The 26,891-nt window shown below is 43.4% G+C and overlaps 1 protein-coding gene across 4 annotated transcripts in view; it reads right to left on the bottom strand.

The window, feature by feature from the left end:
- Nucleotides 1–26,891, bottom strand: part of col4a6 (collagen, type IV, alpha 6) — a 423,829-nt gene that overhangs the window by 162,356 nt on the left and 234,582 nt on the right. For all 4 annotated transcript variants that reach the window (XM_043705027.2, XM_087991898.1, XM_087991899.1 and 1 more), the window contains exons 5-6: nt 5,067–5,201; nt 3,423–3,467 (exon numbers count right to left, since the gene is read on the bottom strand). In XM_043705027.2, the coding sequence (XP_043560962.2) occupies nt 3,423–3,467; nt 5,067–5,201 (180 nt within the window). The remainder of the gene's footprint in view (nt 1–3,422; nt 3,468–5,066; nt 5,202–26,891) is intronic.

Genomic DNA, 26,891 nt, shown 5'->3' on the forward strand with positions numbered 1-26,891 from the left:
ATACGCAGGTTTTGGATGACCAGTGTCAACTTGAAAGAAAACGTTTATTAATCTTTCCAATGACCAAAGAATGTTTTTCTTTATTCTTTCACGGGATTGTCCACGATCATGCACCAACTCAGCGGTTTGATCGGCCACTTCAGAAGGCAGTTAAGAGGCATAGATAGTGCAATGGTAATGTCACTGGGTTAGTAGTCTGGGCTTTTGGCATTAGAAAATGATGGTGCTTCAGCAGATCTGGCAGCATCCGTGAGAGAGAAACACAGTTAACATTTTGAGTCCAATATGACTCATATAGTCATACAGCACAGAAACAGACCCTTCAGAGGAGAAACCTTGCATTGGACTTGAAACATTAACTCTGTTTCTGTCCCCACAGCTGCTGCCAGACCCTGCTGAAGCTCCAGCATTTTACGTTCTTTTTGTGTCAGGTTTCCAGCATCTGCAGCACTTTGGTTTTGAATGTTACAGGGTCATGGGTTCAAATCCCACCAAGGCAGCTTTTGTAATTTGAGTTCAGTGAGTAAGTGTGGAATTCAAATCTAATTGATTTGATTAGGTTTACATTTCAGAGTTATTAATTGAATACAAATTCCACTAGCTACCATGATAGGACAGGAATCCAAGTCCCAAAGCTTTACTTCGGATGTATGGATTACAAACCCATTGACATTAGCAAATATATTATCATCTGCCCTAGTTAACTGCTTAATAGAAAACTATTAGGTGATTTGCCTTGGTGAAGAAAATGGAGAGATGAATAAGAGATGCACATTGGAGCAAAAGCTATTGAGGGTAATGAGAGTGCAGGGGTCTCAATAATACAATTTGTACATTTTGATGTATTTCCATTCACCCACTGAGATGATTTTTTTTAATATCGACTTGAGATATCATCTCACAACTCTTTATCACAGCATGCAGTTTGCTCAACAAAATGGTTTCCTCTCAATTAAAGGGGTCTCTATTGTCCCCATCCCCTGACCTGACCCACTTATTGTTTGCAGCTTGACAAGTTGCAGGATGGCACAGTGGCTGAGTGGTTAGCACTGCTGCCTCACATCACCAGGGTCCCAGCCTATGGTGACTGTGTTGGAGTTTGCACGTTCTCCTCGTGTCTGCGTGGGTTTGCTCCGGTTTCCTCCCAAAGATGTGCCAGTCAGGTGAATTGGCCATGCTAAATTTCCCATAGTGTTAGGTGCATTAGTCAGAGGGAAATGTGTCTGGGTGGGATACTCTTCGGAGGGTCAGTGTGGACTGGTTGGGCCAAAGGGCCTGTTTCCACACTGTAAATAATCTAATCTAATATACGGCTATCGGCCAAGTGCTGGAAGAAAGTGTCTCCCTTTGTGCTAATAATTCTGATTTAGGAAACCCAAGAAGAATGAGAATTCCACTTTACAGCTGCTCCCCAAATTGCTGTGTATTTTCCATTTTTTTGTTAAAGCAGCAAAGGTTTCTTTTCAGCTGCTGTGCTACATCCTGAAATCCAGCAGAGGGTGGTATTGCTCTATGTATATGTTGACGATGGGGGAGCAGTTAGAAACTGAAGCATTCTCAATACATGTGAGATGCTCTCCCACTGACAGGACACAGAACTCAGGTCATTGGCAACAAAACGCTGGGAGAAATTAGAATCTTTTTCTTTCTCTGTAGCAAGTTGCCATAATTTAGACTATGCTTCCAAAAAGGCAGATGAAAGCAGACTGAATAGTAATGTTCAAAACAAAATCTATTTGAAATGAAATAGAAATGATTAGGGTAATACAAACTGTTAAGTGTATGAGACAGATCAGGGAAGAGGGAGGCAGGTTGACCTGAATGAGTTCCTTCTCTGCTCTAACTAACTGCTATATTGATATTGCTGCTTCATGAAGTAGTAGAGAGGGTACTGAAATGACAAGTGAGATGGGGAAGTCGAGAGTGTGGTGCTGGAAAAGCACAGCAGGTCAGGCAGTATCCCAGGAGCAGGAGAATCAATGATTCGGGCAAGACTCTAATCTCCAGCATCTGCAGTCCTCATCTCTCCTCCTTGAGATGGGGGAGTGTCAGATCTGGCCTCAACTATTCATGTTCAATACAAGGTAAGTGCAGTTAAAGGCTCCAGCTGCATTTCGAATACTGAGCCATCCCTTTCTCCAATAAGAATAACTGATCATGGGAGAACCAAGGACAGTGTGGAAAGGGGAAATGAGCTGTAGAATTGGCAGTGGCATTGGTTGGGGGGTGGGGGGGGGAGGGGGCAGTAACATAGAGTGAGTTGGTTTGGGGTGGAGGGAGTTGGATAAGGCGGACGGGGTTAGATGGGGTGAGCGGGTTGGATTGGGTGGAGGGAATTGGGGTAGGAATGGAGGGAGTTGGATGCAGGAAGGGGGTTGGATAGGCATGGAGGAAGTTGGATAGGGGTGGAGGGTGTTGGATAGGAGAGGAGGGGGTTGGATAGAGCGCAGGGGGATGGAAAGGGGGAGAGGGTTGGATAGGAGTGGGGGGAGTTGGATAGGGATGAAAGGGGGTTGGATGGGGTTGAATGGGGGTGAGGAGGTTGGATAAGAGTGGAGGGGGTTGGATAGGAGTGGAGGGGGTTGGATAGGGGTGGAGGGGGTTGGATACGGGTGGAGGGGGTTGGATAGGGGTGGAGGGGGTTGGATAGGGGTGGAGGGGATTGGATAGGGGGTTGGATAGGATGGAGGGTGTTGGGTAGGAGTGGAGGGGGTTGGATGGGGTGGAGGGAGTTAGGGGTGGGGAGGGCGTGACTGGGGTAGGGCGTAGGGCAGGACAGCAGGGGATCGGACGGGGTGGAGGGGTCAGGATTTGGGATGAGCGGGACAAGACTGGAATGGATGGTTGATTCCCCAACTCACCCATGAATAGAAGAAGTTTACATCTTTTCAAACAGATTACTTTTTAATTCTGTTCAGCAGCTTCCAAACTTTCAATTCATTTCCCCACCTGATTGACCAGGATGTATCTAATTTATTTCTGCTGCAGAAAAAAGTAGATCAAGCTTATGAGAAAAAAAACATGACATCAGTATTCGTTGTAGAGAGCAGATTTTTTTAATATAATGTTCAACCTATGTCAAACTACATTAGGATTGGGACGGAGCTCTGAGCCCAGACACAGCCTGTGGGAGGAGACCTAAGAGACCAAGACGACTTTGCAAGCTCCTTTTAAGGGCTGGCCTGGCTATAATGGGCTGAATAGCCTCCTTTCCTGCTGTCAAATTCTGTGATTTTAAATGAATGGTTCCTCCAGCAGGTGATTAGCACCAAGAATGGAATAACTCTGCGATTGGACAGAAGGTTCTTGTGGCGCATGGTAGTTTCCCACTCTCTGAGCTAAGAGATCCAGGTTCAGATCCCACTCTCATAACATGCCTGAACAGGTTGATTAGAAATATTTAACTCAGAGATCATACTTACTGGAATTCCATTCATCCCGACAAATCCTGGCACACCGATTGGACCCTGGAGGAACAGACAACATCACAACAGGACTTAAAACTGGCAACCCACAGCGACATCATCGCAATGACATCATCCCAACAACAATTAAGCTGCCTGTTGAGTCCCAGCTGGCTGTACAAATGGTGGAAATGGGGTTCAATGTAACACGGCCCACTGAGAGACGGAGTTAAATAGATGCCAGTCTATCGGGGCTAGTTGTGAATGGAACTGAAACAGCCTCCAAACTGAAAGGCATTAAATATTCCCCAACATTTATCAGACTGATTTTGTGTGTGTGTCTGTGTGTGTGTGTGTGTCAGAGTGTGTGTGTGTGTGTGTGTGTGTGTGTGTGTGTGTCTCTATGTGTGTCTTTGTATGTTTGTCTCTGTGTATGCGTGTTTCTGTAACTCTGTGCATGTGTATATATGTGTGTCTGTGTGTGAGTTTCTGTGTCTCTGTGCATGCGTGTATATGTGTGTCTGTGTCTCTGCATGTGTGTGTGTGTCTGTGTTTCTGTGTCTCTGTGCATGCGTGTGTGTGTCTGTGTGTGTGTCTGTGTTTCTGTGTCTCTGTGCATGCGTGTGTGCGCGCGTGTGTGTGTGTGTCTACGTATGTCTGTCTGTGTTTTGTACACATGAAAAAGCTGTCACAGTAGGGTCCCTACTTGACTGGTTTGAAAATACAAACCCAGAAAAAAGATTTTCAGGTACATTTTGACAAAAGGTATGACGCTGGGAAGAGCAACTGAAGGGCAGGTATCAGAGTGTATGCTGAAATTTCTTGAGATATCCAAAAAGCCAGTCAGCTCAGTGTCACATTCACTCATCTGACCAGTCCTGAATTGCCTTTTCTCTTTGCAAATACTGACTGACCTGCTGTGTATCTGAAAGAGTTTCTGTTTCTGCTTTTTTATTTAATGGACATCCAAAAATGTCCCGAGTGAAAAAAATGATTAATATTTGGGATGGGATCAGGTGTGAACATTGGAGTCACTCTAAGCAGTGAGATTGTGTTAGAGAAATGTGAGAGTAGAGACCCTTAAAGAGTCTTGTGCCTCACTTCCTTCTCCTGGTATACACAGGGGGCATGGAATCACAGCTGAGGCAGTGACATTTATTCAGGATTGTTCCAGGTCTACCACGGCCAGTACAGGAAATCAACCTTATCATTGTTAGTGTCACTCTCAACCACACACTGACCGTCTAACCAACTCAGCGAACCTCCCCACACCCCTCCCTTTTTCATTTTAAGGCACGGTAGCTCAGCGGTTAGCACTGCTGCCTCACAGCACCTGGGACCGGGGTTCAATCCCAGCCTTGGGTGACTCTGTGTGGAGTTTGCATGTTCTCCCCGTGGCTGCATGGGTTTGCTCCGGGTGCTCCGGCTTCCTCCCACAGTCCAAAGATGTGCAGTTTAGGGTGAATTGGCCACACTATATTGCTCATAGCATCCAGGGATGTGCAGGCTTTGTGGGATAGCCATGGGAAATGCAGGGTTGGATTGCGTCTGGATGAGGTTCTCTTCGGAGGGCCGGCGATGGGCTGAATGGCCTGCTTCCACTGTAGGGATTATGTGGTACTTCAAGCAATGACTTGATGCTGGAGGTTGACCTGGACTCACCTTTTCTCCCTTCATGCCTCCAGCTCCCGGGTTACCAGGGTTACCTTTTTCACCTTTCGGTCCCCTTAATCCCTCTGGTCCAGAAAACCCTGGAGGCCCACTGCGTCCCTGTGGCCCAATCAGTCCAGGCTGACCCTAGATTTAAAAGTAAAATGGACACTGAAGAGAACAAATTCATTTCAAAAGAAGCCACACTGCGCATGGTGTAACAACACAGGACAATTCTCCGTCTTCTCCCCTCCTTTTCCGAGACCATTTCACAGGAGCTCCCCCACCCCCCCCCCCCCCCCCCCCCACTCCCTCGAAACATGAACCAAGTGGATCATCCCTCCCGGCCTGAGCCAGCAGGCTATTTGACAAGGGGGAGCATCACAGTCACTGGGCACAGAATGCAACTGGACAGCAGGAATCACTGAAAGGCCATCAGAACTTGCGTGACCCACTGTGATCTGCTCCAAAACACAACTCAAGGAATGCCTGGCTCACTCAGCAATTAAATTCAAACCTTTTTCATCCATGTGGTTCTGTGCCATGCCCAGAGGAGAGTTTGCCCAATGACACAATTAATCAATCATAGTTTGTCATGAGCCAGACTAACAATAACAGGCTGTCACAGAAATGAGTTTCGAACTCAAATTTGATTAACAAAACATTTTACACAGCATCCACTGAGCCCTTTTCACAGGTTACATACATAGTACATGATAATTTATGGTTTTGAGTTTCTTCATTATCAGGTTGTTCTGTCCTGTCAAATTTTACGAGTGTCAGTATTAACACTGAATGATCCAGCATTGTCTGTTTGCCTAGCCCTATATGAATCCATAACAGCTATATGAGATCGCGTATCACTAACAGTCTACTTTCCAACAGATTATAATTTACCAATTTAATTTTGACATTGGTCAAGTGTGAAACAGGCAACATCAATTCAGGAGATCTTAGCGAGTCAGACAGCATCCATGGAGAGACAGCAAGCTAAGGTTTTGAATCTGACGTAGCATCATCTAGACTAGAAACGCTAGCTTGCTCTCTCTCAGTGGATGCTGCCCGACCCACTGTGACCTCCAGCATTTGTTGTTTTCAATACAGATTCCAGCATCTACAGTAATTTGTTCCAGATATCAATTCAGTCTGTGAATATGATACATATGAACTCTACATTTAGACAACAAACATACAACAAGGAGCAGTAGATCATTCAGTCCCTTGAGACAGCTCCACCATCTAATAAAATCATGACTGATCTGTTTGAAACCTCAAATCCACATTCCTCTCTGTGCCTGATAAACTTTGCCCCTTGCTTATCAAGAATTTTGTTACTTCTGCCTTAAAAATATTTAAAGACTTTGCTCCTGCCAACTTTTCGAGGAAGAGAGTTTGAAAGAATCATGAACTTCTGAGAAAAATACTTTTGTCTCATTTTTAACCAGTGACTCCTACTTCTGGATTCTGCCATAAGAGGAAGCATTCTCTCCATAACTACCCTGGAAAGATTCTTCAGAATCTTACATGTTTCAAACAGGTCACCTCTTTTTCTTCTGACCTCGAGTAGACATAACGCTAGCCTGTCCAATCTTTCCTCATTAGACTACCTGCCCATCCCAGGTATCAGTTTGGTAAAACTTCTCTCAACTGCTTTCAAAATGCTTACTTTCTTCCTTAAATAAGGTGAACTAAACTGTACCAGGTGTGGTCTCATCTGTGCTGTACATAAATCAACCATTACCTCCCTACTTTTGTATTTAATTCCCCCCGCTATAATTTATAACATTCTATGTGCTTTCCTAATTACTCGCTCGGTGTACTAACCTTCTGCGATTCATGCACTAGGACATCCAGTTCACTCTGCCTCTCAGAGCTTTGCAATCTCTTGTTTAAAGAATGTGTTTTTTTATATATATTGTGCCAAAGGGGAGAATTTCATGCAGATTTGCCAGGATGTGGCACAGTTGGTGTGATTGGTGCTCATGGAGCATTTTCCAAGATATTAGCGCCCAGATTTACAAGGATATTACCAGGGTTGGAGGATTTGAGCTATACGGAGAGGCTAAACAGGCTGGGGCTGTTTTCCCTGGAACGTCAGAGGCTGAGGGGTGACCTTACAAAATCATGAAGGGCATGGATGGGCTAAATAGACAAGGTTTTTTCCTGGGGTGAGGGAGCCCAGAACTGGAGGGCATAGGTTTAGGGTGAGGGGGAAACATTTCAAAGGGACCCAAGGGGCAACTTTTTCACGCAGAGGGTGTTGTGTGTATGGAATGAGCTGCCAGAGGAATTGGGGAGGCTGGTACAATTACAGCATTTAAAAGGCATCTGGGTGGGTATATGAATAGAAGAAGGGCTTATGCCCGAAACGTCGATTCTCCTGTTCCTTGGATGCTGCCTGACCTGCTGCGCTTTTCCAGCAACACATTTTCAGCAGGGGTATATGAATAGGAAGGGTTTAGAGGGATATGGGTCAAGTGTTGACAACTGGGACTAGATTATGTTACGAAATCTTGTCAGCATGGGGAATTTGGACCGAGAGGTCTGTTTCTGTGCTGTACATCTCTATGGCTCTATGAGGTAGTCCACATCGTTCATACCTCCACAGGATTCTGCCCTGAGTCCTCACTACTTGCCTTCACACAGCTATTTATGTACATTCATGTTCCTTAGACAAGTCATTAATGCATATTATAAATCCTTGTGGCTCCAGTACTGATCCCTGTGGCATCCCTTATTTAGGTTTTACAAAAGACTGGATCTGATGTATATAAAGCGGCTGAATAGGTATCGCCAGGATTAACACTGTTACCCAATATTGGAGAATGCTCAGTCATTAGTGTGCCTGCAAACATCCCAAAAGGCACAGAAACATGTCTGCATGGACTTTAGCAAGACTAAAGACAGGTCCCTCACGGCAGGTTCTTACAAAATGTGAAATCACACCTGAGTTGGCAAGATGGATACAGAACTGGCTTGGACATAGAAGACAGAGAGCAATGATTGAAGAATGTTTTTCTGACTGGAGATCTGTGACCAGTGATGTTTTGCAGGGATCAGCGCTGGGACCCCTGAATTTGTTTTGAGATATACAGAAATGATTTGAAAGAGAAGGGAGGTGGTCTAATTAGTAAGCTTGGTAATTAGTAACACAAAGCTGTGGATAGTGAGGAGGATTACAGCAGATACAGCAGGGTATAGATAGGCTGGAGACTTAGTTGGAGAAATGGCAGATGAAATTTAATGCAGCCAAATGTGAGGTGATGCATTTTGGAAGGTCCAATGCAGGAGAGAACTATACAGTAATGGTCGAACCCTTAGTAGCATCAACATACAGAGGGACCGAGGTGTACAGGTCCACAGTTCCCTGAAAGTGGCAACATCAGTGGATAAGATGATTGAGAGAGTATATGGCATGCTTGCCTTCATTGGCTGGGGTATAGAGTACAAAAATTGGCAAGTTACATTACAACTGAATAGAACTCAAGTTAGGCCACAGATGGAGTATTGTGCACAGTTCTTGTCACCACACTACCACAAGGATGTAAAGACTTTGGAGGGGGTACAGAAACGGTTTACCAGGATGCTGCCTGGTTTGGAGGGTATTAGCTATGAGGACAGATTTGGCAAACCTAGGTTGTTATTGTTTGAACATCAAAGGATGAGAGGCGACCTGATAGAAATTCACAAACTTTTGCCAGGTGTGGATAGAATGGACAGTCAAAGTCTTTTTGCCAGGGTAGAAATGTTAGTTATTAGGGGACCTAGGTTTAAGGTAAAAGGGGGAATGTTTGAAGGGGATGTGAGAGGCAAGATTTGTTTTCACATAGAGGGTGATAAGTGCCTGGATTGCATGACCAGAAGAGGTTGTGGAGGCAGATACAACAGCGATGTTTCAGAGGTATCTTGACAGATAAATGACAGGCAGGGAGGAGAAGGATATGGACCATGTAGAAGCAACAGGTTTTTAGTTTTACAAAGGCATCATGTGTTGGTGCAGTCCTGTACTGTTCTTCGTTCTAACAACTTTGCCTGCAGTTTATTTAGATAGGGGACAAGTTAATCAGGAATGATTTGGAAGAGAAGGTAGGAGGTCTGATTATTACGTTTGCTACGACACAAAGATTGGGGAAGCTGTGGATAGTGAGGAGGATGTCCTGGACATCCCAGGAAACATTGGCTTCTAATGTTAGCAACTGCATATGTCATTGTAATATATGTGATTTGTGATGGCTGGCCGATTACAGTAATCACTGTAATATAATTGTTTTCCTCAGCATCTCAGTATATGATCTGCAGCTGAAATTTGCAGTCCACAAGCTATGTCTGAGGATTTAAGAAGTAAATCAGACAACAGTTGATTGATGAGGGCAGAGCGGTAGATGTGATCTATATGAACTTCGGTAAGGCGTTCGACAAGGATCCCCATGGGAGACTGGTTAGCAAGGTTAGATCTCATGGAATAAAGGGAGAACTAGCCATTTGGATACAGAACTGGCTCAAAGGTAGAAGACAGAGGGTGGTGTGGAGGGTTGTTTTTCAGACTGGAAGTCTGTGACCAGTGGAGTCCCACAAGGATGGGTCCTCTACGTTTTGTCATTTACATAGATGATTTGGATGCGAGCATAAGAGGTACAGTTAGTAAGTTTGCAGATGATATCAAAACTGGAGGTGTAGTGGACAGCGAAGAAGATTATCTCAGGTTACAACAGGATCTGGACCAGATGGGCCAATGGGCCAAGAAGTGGCAGATGGAGTTTAATTCAGATAGATGCGAGGTGCTGCATTTTGGGAAAGCAAATCTTAGCAGGAATTACACACTTAATGGTAAAGTCCTAGGGAGTGTTGCTGAACAAAGAGACCTTGGAGTGCAGGTTCATAGCTCCTTGAAAGTAGAGTCGTAGGTAGACAGAATAGTGAAGAAGGCATTTGGTATGCTTTCCTTTATTGGTCAGAGTATTGAGTACAGGAGTTGGGAGGTCATGTTGCGGCTGTACAGGACATTGTTTAGGCCACTGTTGGAATATTGCATGCAATTCTGGTCTCTTTCCTTTCAGAAAGATGTTGTGAAACTTGAAAGGGTTCGGAAAAGATTTACAAGGATGTTGCCAGGGTTGGAGGATTTGAGCTACAGGGAGAGGCTGAACAGGCTGGGGCTGTTTTCCCTGGACCGTCGGAAGCTGAGGGGTGACCTTATAGAGGTTTATAAAATTATGAGGGGCATGGATAGGATAAATAGACAAAGTCTTTTCCCTGGGATCGGGGAGTCCAGAACGAGAGGGCATAGGTTTAGGATGAGAGGGGAAAGATACAAAAGGGATCTAAGGGGCAACTTTTTCATGCAGAGGGTGGTATGTGAATGGAATGAGCTGCCAGAGGAAGTGGTGGAGGCTGGTGCAATTGCAACATTTAAAAGGCATTTGGATGGGTACATGAATAGGAAGGGTTGGGAGGGATATGGGCCGGGAACTGGTAGGTGGGACTAGATCGGGTTGGGATATCTGGTCGGCACGAACAGGTTGACCGAAGGGTCTGTTTCCATGCTGTACATCTCTCTGACTAAACCTTCTTGATAATTGGTTTAATGGAAGAGCAAGTAGTTAAGTCAGTTACAGTAGTTAAGTAGTAAAGTTGTCCACCCTCTCTTTTTGACTCCAGTACAGTTTTACCATGGAATCAAACAAACCATGACTGACAGGCATCTCTAATCCAGTGGCAGTGCTTTTTGCATATAAGTATCTGAGGTCCACTCCCTGGAGTTGTACAGCAGATTTGTGGGGAGGGTACTGGGTGCAAGAGGTGGGAATGAGTTGCTACCGCAGTGGCTGACATAACAGTTGCACAAGTCAGGCCAGGCATTGAGGACAGAGGGCAAGTGACACAAAGTAAGTGTTTCAACAACAATCTGGAATGTTCAATAAGAGATGGTCACTGAAAATGCTGCATTAGAAGCCTTCAGTGTTTTGCACTTGGTTAAACTTTTTGAGTATTTTGAAGATTACCCTGAAGAGAATATTTCAAGCTAGTTCATTTTTACTTCTTCCATACACCTCAAACACATGTTGACTTGAACTACCTCATTCAAGGTCAGAATAAGCACCCCATTCTACCAATAGTCTACCATCTTCTAATTACCACAGTGGGCGAGGAGTCCGTGGGTTTTTTTTTAGATTAGATCAAATTGCCTATAGTGAGGAAACAGGCCTTTTGGCCCAACAAGTCCACACCAACACTCCGAAGAGTAACCCACCCAAACCCATTTCCCTCTGACTAATGCACCTAACACTATGGGCAATTTAGCATGGCCAATTCACCTGATTTGTACATCTTTGGACTGTGGGAGGAAACCAGAGCACCCGGAGAAAACTCAGCAGACACGGGGAGAATGTACAAACTCCACACAGACAGTCACCCGAGGCTGGAACTGAGCCTGGGTCCCTGTTGCTGTGAGGCAGCAGTGCTAACCACTGAGCCACCGTGCCACCCCAGATGATTTTGTCTTTGGGTGATTGGATGAAATAGTAGTTACCAAAAATTTCTGTAGTCTCAAACTTCTATATCCATGTAACTTCTTCCATCCCTACAATCTTTGAAGATATCTGTGCTCCTCTGGTTCTGATCTCCTGTGCATTCTCCATATTCCACTACTCCAACATTGGTTGCCATGCTTTAAGCTGTCTTGGTCCCAAGCTCTGGCATTCTCTCCCTGTATTTGTCTACCTCACAAGCCCTGTATGTCACTCTTTAACACCGATAGTTTGACCAAGATTTCAATCTCCTGCTTTTGGTGCTCCTGTGAATTGCCTTATGGAGTTTTACAGTGTGGTTGATACTACATAAATGCAAATTATTGAAGTTATAGGTTGGGGGAGTCAAGAACTGAAGGGCATAGGTTTAGGGTGAGTGGGGAAAGATTTAAAAGGGGCCTAATGGGCAACTTTTTCATGCAAAGGGTGGTGTGTATATGAAATGAGCTGGCAGAGGAAATGGCGGTGGCTGGTACAATTACAGCAGTTAGAAGGCATCTGGCTGGGTATGTGAATAGGAAGGGTTTACAGGGATATGGGCCAAGTGCTGGCAAATGGGACTAGATTAATTTAGGGTATCTGGTCAGCATGGACAAGTTGTACTGAAGGGTCTGTTTCCATGCTGTACATCTCTATGACTCTATAAATGTGTCTGTTGGCTTTGATGGTAATAAATATTAGATCTAAAACAGGCAGTACTTTTATAAACTGTTTTCATGTGGACATTGTTTGCAAAATCTGTATTTATCACCCTTCCAGACTTTCCCTGGAGGTGATGGTAGCTCTCTTCTTGAACCGCTGCAAATCTTGGGCTGTGGGGACTGTCATGGGGCTGTAATGAAGAGAGGTCCAGGATTTTAAACTAATGACACTGTCAGAATGGCGATATATTTCCAAGCCAGAATGGTATTTGACTTGGACGGGTTTCTTGCAGGTGATTGTGTTTCTATGTATCTGGTGCTCTTGTAGAAAGCACACACTGTTGTTATTGAATGTCAGTATTGGAGGGATACATGTTTGAGGATGTAGTGTTCAATTACGTGGGATGCTTGCCCTCGATGGTGTCAAGCTTCTTGAGTGTTGTTGAAGCTGAACTCATTCAGGAAAGGACTGAGTATTCCATCCCATTCTTGACATAAACTTTCTAAAAGAAGGTGAGGACTGCAGATGCTGGAGATCAGAGTCGAGAGTGTGGTGCTGGAAAAGCATAGGTCAGAAAGCATCCGAGAAGCAGGAGAATCGACGTTTTGGGAACAGATAAACTTTGTCAAGTTCAAAGACAAGTTGCTTGCCAAAAATCCCTCAGCCGTAACCTGCTCTTGCAGCCACAGTATTTAAATGGCTGGTCCAGGTCACTTTCTTGTAACCCCAAGATATCGATTGAGGAAAATTCAGCAATAAAAATGCCACTGACTGTCAATGGTTAGGTTCTCTGTTGCAGATGATCATTACCTGGGACTAAGTTGATTGATTTCCAACAACCATGCCATATTACCATTTCTGCTAGGTATGACTCCAAACAATAATGTATGTTTTACACCACCACCCGAGCCAAAATTAGCCACTTGGATATTTTTGCATCCTTCCCAACGATCAATTCTCAGTCAATTTTGCTACATTATCACTACAATTGAGCAACTTTTCTATTGTGGGCTGAGAACAGATGGTGCATTTATCCCACTTTATGACAATATTCATGACCTATCGATGAAAAATCACTGAAATCTGTTTACTGATTCAAGCGGGGCGGCACGGTGGCTCAGTGGTTAGCACTGCGCCAGGGACCCGGGTTCAATTCCTGACTCGGGTAACTGTCTGTGTGGAGTTTGCACATTCTACCCATGTCTGCGCAGGTTTCCTCCGGGTCCTCAGGTTTCCACCCACAGTCCAAAACTGTGAAGGTTAGGAGAATTAGTCAGGCTAAATTACCCATAGTGTTAGGTGCATTAGTCAGGGTGAATGTAAGGGAATGAGTTTGGGTGGATTGCTCTTCAGAGGGTCGGTGTGGACTTATTGGGCTGAAGGGACTGTTTCCACACTAAGTAATCTAATCTAATCATTATGATGGCCTGAATGATCTTAAGCCAATGCTTCCACACAGTAATGCCTCAGAGGGGCTGCCTGGGGAGTACTGAACTTTCCTTCCCTTTGCTTTATTGCACTGTCCATGTTTGTTACTGTCTGCAGTTGGATAGAGCTCCAAGTGTAAACATTTATTTTTGATGTTCAGTGCTCTGCAATTGCTCAGATTCCACAGTCAACTTATTTTCCAAAATAAAAAGTTGGACTCAAGATATTCTTAACCGGATGAATTTTTCATTCTTTCAGCTTTTTATTAACTTCCAAGTTTCCTCAACTTTTCTTGGCTACACAATCGTTTCTTTTACTCACCCCTGCACAAAGGACCAACCCATCAATATTTGGCCACAACTTCCAAATCTTGTTTGGTTTTCAATCATGTTTCAACAATGAAACACAAGAACAAATTGTTCTCCTACAGCTTCACCAATCTCTTTTCCTACTTTGAAGACACAATACACATGCATGAATATAGCCTAGCATCTGTCGCTCTGATATCCCACAGTTCTGCAAAGCTGAGAAATTACTTTTGCGGTGTTTTTTGTAAAGTAAACAACATCTACTATTGTTCCGAGGTCTTCGACTGAAGTCAATTTGCCCAGAAGAGGGTCCCATGAATATTAATGAGATAAGCGCATGGTAAGATTGTTTTTGGAGTCAAAGGAGTAGGAGTTGACTAGAGGATTTGAAAAGAACATCAGGGGATCAGAGAGTGTTTTTTTAATATATGAAAAAAGAACAATAACAACAGAGAAAGCGTGGAGTTAATTAGAGACCAGAAAGATAACTTGTGTGTGGATGTGTAAACTATGGGTGTGGTTGTGATGAATGTGTTTCACGAGAGAGAGGGCTGATACAGATGTTATAGTTAAGAATAAGGAGTGTGAAATATTGGATTGGTTCAACACAGAGAGGGAGGAATTTTAGTATCCAGACAAGTTGAGAGGTCAGAACAGAAAAAAAGTGCAAATAGGCTGTGAATAAGCAGAAACAGTGAAACGTCCAACCATTATGTTCAAAATCTTTTTAGACAAAGGCACAGCTTCAGAGGATGGAGAATAGCTAACATTGTTTAAAAAGATATGAAGCATAATCCAAATAATTACAAGTCCATCAAAATTGATGGTGGACAAGTTATTGAAAACAATTCTGAGTGACAGTATAAATTGTCACTTAGTCATAGAGATGTATAGCATGGAAACAGACTTTTCGGTCCAATTGGTCCATGCTTTGGAGAGTTACTGAGTCACCAAGGGCAATCAACATGGACTTGCACAAGGAATGTTGTGCCTGACTAACTTGATTGATTTTACTTTTGAGTCAATACGAAGAAGGGTCAATGCGAGAAGCATGTTTGACATGGTGTACATTAATCTGAACAAGACTCTCGACAAGGTCCCATCTGCCAGACTGAAGCCCATGGGATCCAAGGAAAGTTGGCAAGTTGGATCCAAAATTGACTCAGGGAGCAAAAAGTTACAATCAACATGTATTTTTGTGAGATTCTGCAGGAGTCAGTACAGTCGTTGCTGTTCATGCTCCTATCAATGACTTAGGTAAGGCAAGGAAACACACAATAAATAATAGAGGATTGAAAAATGTGGAGGAACTTAGGGGTGTGAAGTATGGGCCTCTGAATGTATTAGGGCAAGTCATTAAGAAAGCATACAGGATAATTCTCTGAACTGGTTGAGGCCTAGAGCATAAAGGCAGGAAGATCATGCTGCAACTGTACGAAACACAGGTTAGACCGCAGCTAGAGAATTGTCTCCACGTTACAAGAAGGAAGTGGTCATAGTAAACAGAGTAAGGAGAAGATTTATTAAGCTGTTGCCACTCTATTCCCTGAGTGACTCAGTGAATCATCTCCTATTCGCCTTCCCTTTCATTACCAGCTGCATGAGCCAGTGGTTGCACATCTTTTATCAGTGTTGCTCAGCGCAGCGAGAGTCTGAAATACAAGAAGGAAGTGAATTCCCAGCCTGTTGGTGTGAACCATCAGTCATATTGGCATAGGTGAGGAAAAGGAAGTCACATTCCATATTCAACCAGTTGGATAATGTGGTGTGTGGAAACACTGGATCATCACATGGGCTTCATATATCCAGAAACACCATACACAACCTCTATGTGATTGCACTGTACCTAGAGCAAAGTGATTATAAATAGGATTATATGGAAGGAAATTGGATAATGGATAGACTCTGTCATTGCAGCCTTGGTTGAAGACAATCAAGCAATTGTCCAGAAGATTATAAACCTTTACCCTTAGAGGGCAGTGTGCATCATGAATTAGTAAATATTGATTAATCCAAGTCAAAGAATCTCCACCAGTATAATGCACCATAAATATGCTCTGTCGTAAATGAACAAATGTAGTGGTCTCCATCAAAATTGTCACAATGTGGGTAAACTATGTGCACAGAAAATTCTTTGGATTCTGGAATGACTCCTGAGATTGGAAGCTAGCAAATGCCACCCCACTTTTTTTAAGGAGGAAGAAAGAGAGGAAACAGGGAACTCCAGACCTGATAGCCTCACCTCAGTGGTAAGGAAAATGCTGGACTCTGATTAAGGATGTGATAAATAGATACTTGAATAGTGATGATCTAACTGGACTTGGTCAGTGTGGACTTGCAAATGGGAAACTATGCTTGACGGACTTGTTACATTCCATTGAGGATGTTGCTAACAAAATTGATGCAGGAGAGCCAACAGACACAGTAGACTTAGATTTTCAGGAGCCTTTTGATAAAGGCCCCCACTGGAGGCTGGTTAGAAAAACTAGTGCATGGGGAATAGGTGCAACATTTCCTCTAAATTGTGCCCGCACATGACAATTGTCATCAGTGATTATAGCATTGACTTCTGGTTCTGAATGTCACTGCCTTGTACGGATCTTAGCAGCCAGAAAGAAAATTACAGGCAACATTAATATACTGGCATGGATTAATGTTTGGCTAACAATCGTAAAACAGAGAGTAGGAATAAATGGGTCATTCTTGCATTGGTAAACTGTATCTAATGGGACACCACAAGCACCAGTACTCAAGCCCAGCTGTTCACAATATATATTGATTTGAAGCTGAGGACCGAATGTAATATTTGCAAATTTGTAGATGATGCAAAGCTAAGTGGGATACATAGCGTCATAGAGATGTAAAGCGCAGAAACAGACCTTTCGGTCCAACCCGTCCATGCCAACCAGATACCCCAACCTAATCTAGTCCCATTTGCCAGCACTTGGCCCATATCCTTCTAAACCCTTCCTATTTTTATACCCATCCAGGTGCCTTATAAATTAAGTAATTGTACCAGCCTCCACCACTTCCTCTGGCAGCTCATTCCATATAAGCACCACCCTCTGTGTGAAAAGGTTGCCTCTTAGGTCCCTTTTAAATCATTCCCCTCTCACCCTAAGCCTATGGCCTCTAGTTCTGGACTCCCCCATCCCATGTTGTGAGGAAGATTTAAAATGGCTTTAGGAGAATTTGGACAGGCTAAGTGAATGAGCAAGAACATGGTAGATGGAATATAAAGTAGAAAAATGCAAGGTTATCACTTTAATTAGAAGGACAGATGTGCAGAATATTTCTTAAACTATGGGAGGTTGGAAAGTGCCGATGCACCTGCATGTTCGCCTTCAGTGACTTATTGACAAGGACACCCAAGTCCCGAACATGTAGGTGCAGCAATCTATTAGGAAGGCTAATGGAATGGTATCCTTTGTTGCAAGAGGATTTGAGTCCGGGAGTGGTAAACCTCGGCTTCAGTTGTAGAGGGGGAACTTGGTTAGTCGACACCTGGAGTATGGTGCAGAGTTTCCGTCTCCTTATCTTATGGAAGATATCATTGCCACTGAGGCAGGGCAACTAAGGAAAGTTTGAGAAGTGATCTCATATTGAAAGCTTCCAAATACTTGCAGGTACAAACAGGATTGATGCTGGAAGGACATTACCCCTGGTTGGAGAACCTAGAATCAAGGAACACAATTTTAAAACAAAGAAACTCTGAGGTGAAGAGAATTTCTTTTTACCCAGAGGGTTGTGAAACTTGAAATTCTCTACCCATAAAGGGCTGTGGAACTTTAGTATTTGAGAATGTTCAAGGTAGAAATTTCTGATTATCAATGGGTGACAAGTGTTTGGGGATGGGGTGGGTAAAAGGCATTGAAGAGTAAGGTCACCATAGTCCCAGAGGAACACAGAGCTGCTGTCCCATTAGAGAGAGAGAGACAAATGACAGTGGTTTGACCTGAGGGTCACCACGCTGCAGATGAGGGGGAAGGTTGAGAAATTATTCATGGTAACCTCAGCTGGTGCAGGAATCAAATACATGCTATTGGTGTCACTTTGTATTGCAAATGAGCCATCCTACCAACTAAGCTACCTAACCCATATCGAAGAGTGCAATCAAGGTGAACCTATTGAAATGAAGAGAAAGCTTGATAGGATGAATGGTCTAGTGCTGTTCCTGCCTGGACATAAAGCTGGCATTACAGATCAAACATCATCAACAGAAATCACCAAGGATTTCATTTCCATCAAAACCAAGGTTTTAAGGAAAAGTACTAGGTGTACTCACATGCTATACCAAATCTGGTTGTTGCAGTCGTATTCCCTACAACTCTAAATAAGGAAAAATAAACAAGCTTTTCAAAGATATAATGCAGACTCCCTATATTCAGAGTTAAGGATAAGTAAGATACTCTACATTCCTAAGAAAGTAACTTTCCAGCGACATAATTCCATCTGCATTTCTGCTTAATATTTCAGAAACCTTGCTCAACTGAACTTTGGTGTCCTGGATAGTAGATTACTGAAGAAGTAAATGACTGATGAGGGAAATGTAACATAATAGATAGAGCTGCCGCCCACCATAGCCTTCAGCTATCAGTCATGGGTGTGGGGATTACACCTTACTCCAGAATTATTGGTTTACGCATCAGAAAACTACAATATTAACCCAAAGATAATGCAATTAATTTAACTGTTACTTATATATTTCAGGAATAATGAATAAAAAGGTCTGTAGGCAGCTTGGTCAACACAAAGTCTGGAGAAATGAATTCAATTTTCACTCACAAACAGAAACAGAAATTGCTGGAAAAGCTCAGCAGTTCTGGCAGCATCTGTGGAGAGATATCAGTTAACATTTCCAGTCAGGTGACCCTTCCTCAGAACTTTACAATTTTCATTCAACCTGTCTAGAGCTCAAAAAGACTTTATGACTTTGGAGTGATGCTGTGGACACAGATGTATTGGCACCTAACTGGTTCTGAAATCCCTCCCTCCTATTTGCATAGAAACTTACCCCTGGTTGGGGAGCCTAGACCCTCACCCCTTCTCTTCCCTTGCACAACACTGACTGGGTTTCCCTGGTCGTCATTTCCCATCCCATCTGCATCCACATCCAAAGGGTCATAAGCTACTATGGCCGCCACCTCCACGTTAAGCCCCTGTCTTTTTTAGTGGATGAATGCCCCTGCTAAAGCACAGACAGGAAAATCAAACAATTGTGTGAAGTATCTGTACATTTGTTTCAAATGGTTGAATTTCAAAGCTAATAGATGGAAGATAATGATTGTTTCAATGATTCTGTCCAGTGGCTGAATATCTGGTGCCAAACCAACTGTGCATGTTGCTGGCATCCTCTTTGGGATTAAATCCCGATTAGGCTGCCATCCGGGTTCCTGGCTCCACTGGGTGTACTTTCCCACTGCACTTCCTGATGTTCAGCTGGATATTCCATTCCTGAGAACTACTGACCAACCAAAGGTTTGGAACACCCAAGAAAAATGAGTGGGGCAAAACCACTGGCACCCATCGGCCAGGCCGCAAGTTGGGGTGTTAGACTTGTTCCCGAGAAATGCCTATTTCAATGAGATTCCACAAACCAGGCAGCGTGCATAGAATTGTACCTGAAAGTGAATCATAAACTTTGGGTTTTCAGGGGTGGTGCCAAATATTTTAACAATCCGATAAATGTTTAACTAAGAAATGGTTTATTTAGTTTATCTTCCACATTAAATTGGAGATGGGTAGAAGAGAAAGTGAGGACTGCAGATGCTGGAGATCAGAGCCAAGAGTGTGGTGCTGGAAAAGCACAGCAGGTCAGGCAACATCCGGGGAGCGGGAGAATCGATGTTTTGGGCATAAGCCCTTCATCAGGATGGGTACAGCTGACCAGCAAGCATTCACAGCACAATGTGTTATCAGTAAATTAGGAGAGACAGAAAAAAATCACTTTTTATACAAACCATTTATAAAAGGTGTCACTTCTGTCACTAATGTGATAAAAGTTATTTCTTTATGATTATTAATATTTTTTGGAAGCTTGGGTATTAAAGTGAAGTGGACAATGCATAACCTCAAAAATGTTCATCTTTCTCAACCGAGGTTTGCTCAGCATTGTGGTTGAAAGGGCTCTTCACTGCGTCCAACTCATTCCCCGCACTTCTGCCCTCACCCCTTTTTTCCCTCCCATAACACCGACACGGGCCCTCTGGTTCTCATTTCCCAGCCCATCTGCATCCATATCCAAAAGATTATTAGCCACCATTTCCACTACCTCTAGTGGGATGCCACCATTTGATACATCTTCTCCTCCTGCCCACCACTGACAGCATTTCGCAGGGATCATTCCCTCTGGGACACCATGTTCCACACCTCCTCCACTCCCTACTTTGTAAACTTTTCACTGTATTCATTTGAGTACATTTGACAATATAGCTAATTCAATTTCAATTTGATGTTCTCTAGTTAAATGTGCATTGGCAGTTTCTTGTGAGTATGTTCAGCGATGACCATCAGAATGAATAAGGTCAAAAATAAAACATAATCTCTCAAGGCAAGTTTCACTCTTGGATTTGACTAGTCCAGTTTTACCTTCAGTTGGGGTCGTACCTTGGAATAAGCTGGGATGTGATGTGGTTGCTTTAATGCCGAGTATTACAGCTACAACCCAGCAACAAATAACATGTGGATCTCATTGTTGCCCTTCATTACCATGCTTGGATAGAGAATGTTTTCCATCCAACGAGAATGAATAGAAAACATTTTGGTCCCCTGGAATTCTATCCTTTGAGAAAGGACAGAGTAACATCATGAAACTGTTGTAGATTGTTGGAAAAACCCATCTGGTTCACTACTGTCCTTCAGAGAAGGAAATCTGTCATCCTTATCTGGCCTGGCCTAAATGTCACTCCAGACCCATAGCAATGTGGTTGACTCTTAACTGTTTTCTGGGCAATTAGAGATAGATAATAAGCAATGCCAACATCCTGTAAATGAATAAAACATAATTGAAATGTGCAATAAGTAGATCCTCGGATTTACTCAGTGATAAACGCCGGCTTGTAAAATTCAAAGCTCCCAGGTGCTGATCAAGTTAACTCATCCAGAGAAACTTTTTTGGGAGGAGACATAAGAAGGATCAAATGGATGGAAAGGAAGAGAAAATGGAACTCCTAAGATCTGATCTGATGTGCTATCATAAGAAATACGAGCAGGAGTAGGTAATTCAGCCCCTCAAACCTGCTCCACCATTCAGTAAGATCACGGCTGATCAGACATTCCTCACATCTACTTTCCTGTTCTTTCTCCATAACCTTTGATTCCCTGATGATCAAAGATCGATTTCAGCTTTAAATATACACAACAGTTCTATGGCAAAGAATCATAGAATCCCTACAGTGTGGAAACAGGGCAGCTTTTAATTCTTTTGTGAGATCTGGCCATCGCTGGCTGGGCAGCATTGATAGCCCATCCCTATTTGCCCTTGATAAGGGGGTGGTGAGCTGTCTTCTTGAATTGTTGTGGACCACTTGCTGTGGGTTGACCCACAATGCCATTAGGGAGGGAATTCCAGGATTTTGACCCAATGACTGTGAAGGAACGGCGGTATATTTCCAAGTCAGTGCAGTGAATGGCTTGAAAGGGAATGTGCAGATGGTAATTTTTCCAAGTACCTGCTGCCCTTGTCCTTCTATATGGAAGTGGTAGTGGGTTTGGAAGTTGCTATCTAAGGATCTCTGGTGAATTTCTGCTGTACATCTTGTAGATAGTACACACTGCTGCTACTGGCCCAATAAGTCCACACAGACCCTCCAAATAGGATCCCACCCAGACCCATTCCCCTATCCTATTACTGTACATTTCCCCTGACTAATGCACCTAACCTACACATCCCTGAGCACTATGGGCAAGTTCGCATGGTCAATTCACCTAACCTGCAAATCTTTGGACTGTGGGAGGAGACTTGAGCACCTGGAGGACTCACAACCCTCTGAGTGAAGAAATTCCTCAGAGATATCCATAGCAGATGATGTGCTGTGCCTACTTGTTGTCAGGTCTTTTTGTTCAAAGGCAGGTCCAAACTATAGAACACACCCTCTAGACAAATGGCGATCAAAACCAGTGCCCTTGGCACCAAGGTGGAGCAGCCAGTGAACTGGCTGCCTGAGGTCACCAAGTTGCTGTGGCAACAAACACTTTGACATGCATGTTGTAGCCTGGAGCTACAGTGATGGTGGAGGCTCCCATTTCTTTCCAGCGTATGGCTGACCAGGAATCCTTTCCACTATTACAACCAGCCACAGGCATGTGCTGGAGGGATTTATGAGCTGATTCCCAAATTGTTTGGTCAAATTATGAACATAAAACTTTCTTAACCATGAAGTCCTGGAGTAGGACTCAGGTAGGCTCAGAGGTAGGGATATTATTCATTGCCTCCCAAGAACTCCTGTTCTAGGCCAGTTTTTTTTAAAAATTAAGTAATTCCAAAGTTCGCATTTTGTCAACAAGTCTGTTTTATTCAAACATTTTTGGAGGAGTTTTTCTTTTGCACCTCCTTTTACTGTGGGGCTTGCACATTCTCCCTGTGTCTGCATGGATTTCCTCCAGGTGCTCCAGTTTCTTCCCATAGTTGAAAGACTAGGTGGATTGGCCAAGCGAAATTGCCCATAGTGTCCAAGGATGTGCAGGCGAGGTGGATTAGCCATGGGAAATGAAGGGTTACGAGGATCAGGTAGGTGAGGGAGGGCTGGGCGTGGGTCTGGGTGGGATGCTGTTCAGAGGGTCGGGGTGGACGTGATGGGCCAAATGGCCAGCTTCCAAACTGTAGGGATTCTATGATTCTAAAAGTAAAAGACCTGGTTTACTTGAAAAGAAATGAAGAAAGCCCAGAAGAGGCAGAATCAAATGACCTCGGCAAAAGTGAGGACTGCAGATGCTGGAATTTAGATTAGAGTGGTGCTGGAAAAGCACAGCCAGTCAGGCAACATCCGACGAGCAGGAAAATCGACGTTTCGGGCAAACGTGCTTTTCCAGCACCACTCTAATCTCGAATCAAATGACCTTCTCACTCCTCTTTGTATGATCATTCACGTGAAATCGGCCAAAATTGGGAGTAGTTTTTAATCCAGGTGATAACCAATCATGTTGCACCACGCAATTAACTGCTCGTTATACAACTTGCCGCCTTATCCATTTTACTGCGGTCAATGTTGTATAATGCATTTCCAACTCAATATTGCACACAATTAAGCACAGGATAGAATTTTTAAAAATGAAGTGCACTTTGGCTACAAACAAACATAAACAATATTAAAATGCAATATAAAGGGTGTGGTGCAGGCTGCTCTACAACATCTCTGCATAAATTCTTGGATTATTTTCTCTTTGCTTTGTCAATGTCTCTCTTTTGGTTTGCTCTGGTGCCACACTTGACCAGTTGATATCTTAAAAATGCTCATAACGCCACTCTATCATTAGGTTTATTCGGAGTATCTAAAATAAGCCACCTCAAAATAATGGCAACGTCATTAGAAAAGGATCCATTCCAATCAACACAAGTACTGCATCAGAAATAACCACCTGGTCCAAACAACAATGAACACTATGTAAACTTATCCCAGCAAAATGGCCTAATTTGTTTTTCACGTTTTGACTTACCTCCACCCCATTCTCAAATTGAACCAGTTAAAGAATTTGCATAGAAACTTGTATCACACATGAAGCTTTAGTTGAAATGAATATTATCACAGCTTATCACATCCCAGATTAATTTGAGCTCCCGTTAAGTTAGAAAACATAACATTTGTTCACAACCAGTAACTAAAAGACCAGATAACCATGTTACTTTGAGGGAGATTTGGTAGTCAGTCTACTTTCAAACAATATTACATCTATATAGATCAGCAGGAATGATATTCCATTCAAATATAATGCTTCCAACAGTTCCTTTAGACATTGACGTTTTGGCTAGCATAATGTCACACCCTTTGCACTCAAGAGAGCAAAGGTCTATTGGTCAACTCAAACAGATACTTCCAAGGTAACTCACTGTCCACCTTAAAACAGAGCTACAGAGATCTGGACAGTTTTAGCTTCTGAACCTGCTAAATTAGCTAACAGCAGTCACAGGCGCAAGTGGCCGATAATCTCCTTCAGCCTCCCGAGTCATGCAAGGTAAACCGAATCAGTTACAGTCCATACAGTTAATTAGTGTGTTCCCATGTATGTGTGTGTTAAACCAGGATAAGATTACACCAGATAATTAACAGATATCTCTGGAAGCTGTGAAGTGTTCTTGTTTTGCAAGAATATCGGTTGAAAGGAGTACTGTGGATTGTTATAATTTATTGATTGATTAATTAATTTATTGTTGTCATGTACTGAGATAGAGAAAAGTGTTGTTTTGCATGCTATACAAATAGACTGTACCATACAACGTGCATCAAGGTAGCAGAACAGAGAGCAGAAGACAGTGTTCCAGCCACAGAGAAGGTGCAGAGAGAGATCAGATTTAACATTTCAGGGTCTGATAACTTCATGGAAGAAGCTATTCACATGGGCTGTCTTTTCCCTACGGTGAGGGATTTCAAAACTAGGGGGCATATTTTTAAGGTGAGAGGTGAAAGATCTAAAAAGGACATGAAGGGTAACGTTTTTACACAGAGCGGATTGAGTGTGATATGAACTGCGAGAGGGAGTGTTGGGACCCGAGTACAGTTACAACATTTAAAAGACATTTGGACAAGTACATGAATAGGAATGGTTTGGAGGGATATGGGCCAAGCGCAGGCAAATGGGACGAGGTTTTTGCGGGATTAAAGTTGGCATAGACTGGTTGGACTTAAGGGGCTGTTTCTGTGCTCAATGACTATGACTCTTTGTGAATTCAAACGTTTCTATTTCCTGCCCGACAGAAGAGGTTGAACGAGAGTATAACCCGGGTGGGAGGGGTCTTTGATTATGTCAGTTGCTGTCTCGAGGCAGCAGGCAGTATAGATGGAGTCGACCGATAGAAGACTGGTTTGCATGACAGACTGAAACCATGACTCTGTGGTTTCTTACAGTCTTGGGAAGAGCAGTTCTCCCTGATAGGAGAACTGATACATCCAGTATCATTACTAAATAAAAGATAATTAGAGAAGAAGCTGGAAATGTATTAATACGTGTGCAACTGCATCATAGCAACTGGAAGTCCTTTGTGGTATGATGGCTATCTATCCAGGACAGTACCAACAGAACCCTTCACTGGCCTGATCGTAGATTGAACTCACCAGCAGGCGGAAAGTCATGATTTTTTTGTAGCAATGTATACTATTAGCACACTCCAGCTTCCGGTACAGGGATGAGACCATCTATTGGTCTTGGTCGGTTAGCTCAGCTGGTTAGAGCGTGGTGCTAATAATGCCAAGGTCGTGGATTCAATCCCCGCACTGACCATGTGATGCGCTAATGTGGTCAGCCGGGCTATGTCAGGGTTTGCCGTGGCTTTAGTGGGCGGCACGGTGGCACAGTGGTTAGCACTGCTGCCTCACAGCGCTAGGGACCCGGGTTCATTTCCCGCCTCAGACGACTTACTGTGTGGAGCTTGCACGTTCTCCCCGTGTCTGCGTGGGTTTCCTCCGGGTGCTCCGGTTTCATCCCAGAGTCCAAAAATGTGCAGGTCAGGTGAATTGGCCATGCTAAATTGCCCGTAGTGTTAGGTGCAGGGGTAAATGTAGGGGTATGGTGGGTTGCGCTTCGGCGGGTCGGTGTGGACTTGTTGGGCCGAAGGGCCTGTTTCCACACTGTAAAGTAATCTAATCTAATCTATTCAACTGGTCGTCCAAATCATTGGATGGACTAGTGCCATCCTATATTACAGCACTGTCAATAGTAATACCAACTGCAGGCACTGCTGAAGCGAGTGTAAATTATAACTGAGGGCCGAGAGGAAATCCAGGACACCACCCAGTATGAAAAGGAAGGGCAACAGATTAAATCGAGTAACAGTGATTATGCTGTGCTAAGTTTCCAAACACTGTAGCCAGCACAAAGAGAGGAAAGGAAATTGATTGTAAAACAAATTACAACTTGATCTTGTCCCTCATCCAAAATTCACTTCCAGTAACCAGCAGCAGTCCGGAGCAGGAACCCTGGCCAAATTTATAGAACTTACAGAACACAAGTGCACCATTTACTCTGTCAGAACTTTGAAAAACAGATGTATTTGGTTCCCAAATCCCTGCTTTTTTGCACGTAAACCTTTTTTTTCATCCTCTGGTACATTTTTAACTCCCTTTTAACATTTTGTATGTTTCCGCTACCTTGTCAATGCCAATCCCAACAACAGAGTGAAAAAGACTCGCCCCCATCGGCCCTCTCGGTTCTTTGCTACTGATTTTGAAACTATGATGTACGGTTACTGCCCCACTGTCAAGAAAGACTTATTTTCCTCTAACTATCAAAACCTTTCAGCATCCGATAATCTTCATTAGGTCACTTTTTAACCTTCTCTATTCCAAGGACAGCAATCTTATCTTTTGGAAATTCTCCTTAAATTCTCACTAATCCGTAAAGTGTGGTGGCCAGAATTGTCTACAACTCTCCAGCTGAGGCTGAACCATGGTTTATAGAGTGTTGGCTTTCTTTTAGCTAATACACTCTGTTCTTTTATTTACATCCCAAAGTAATCCATATGTGTTTTTTAATCTCTCAACCATCAGTGAAGTGATGGAAGGTGTCAGCCACAGCGCTGTCAAGCTTATTGATTAGGCAATAACCCATTGTCTGTGCTCAGTTTGGGTTCTGTCAGGGTCACCAAGCTCCTGACTTCATTTCAATCTTGGTTCAAGTATGGTCAAAAGAGCCTGAATGTCAGAGGATAGATGAGAGTGAAAGCCCTTGACATCTAGGCTTCACTTGAGTGTGGCATGACAGAGCCCAACAAAACTGGAGTC

This window comes from Chiloscyllium plagiosum, unplaced genomic scaffold, assembly GCF_037043375.1.
Source record: "Chiloscyllium plagiosum isolate Xiang-an unplaced genomic scaffold, Cpla_swu_hap1 HiC_scaffold_11, whole genome shotgun sequence".
Taxonomy (NCBI): domain Eukaryota; kingdom Metazoa; phylum Chordata; class Chondrichthyes; order Orectolobiformes; family Hemiscylliidae; genus Chiloscyllium; species Chiloscyllium plagiosum.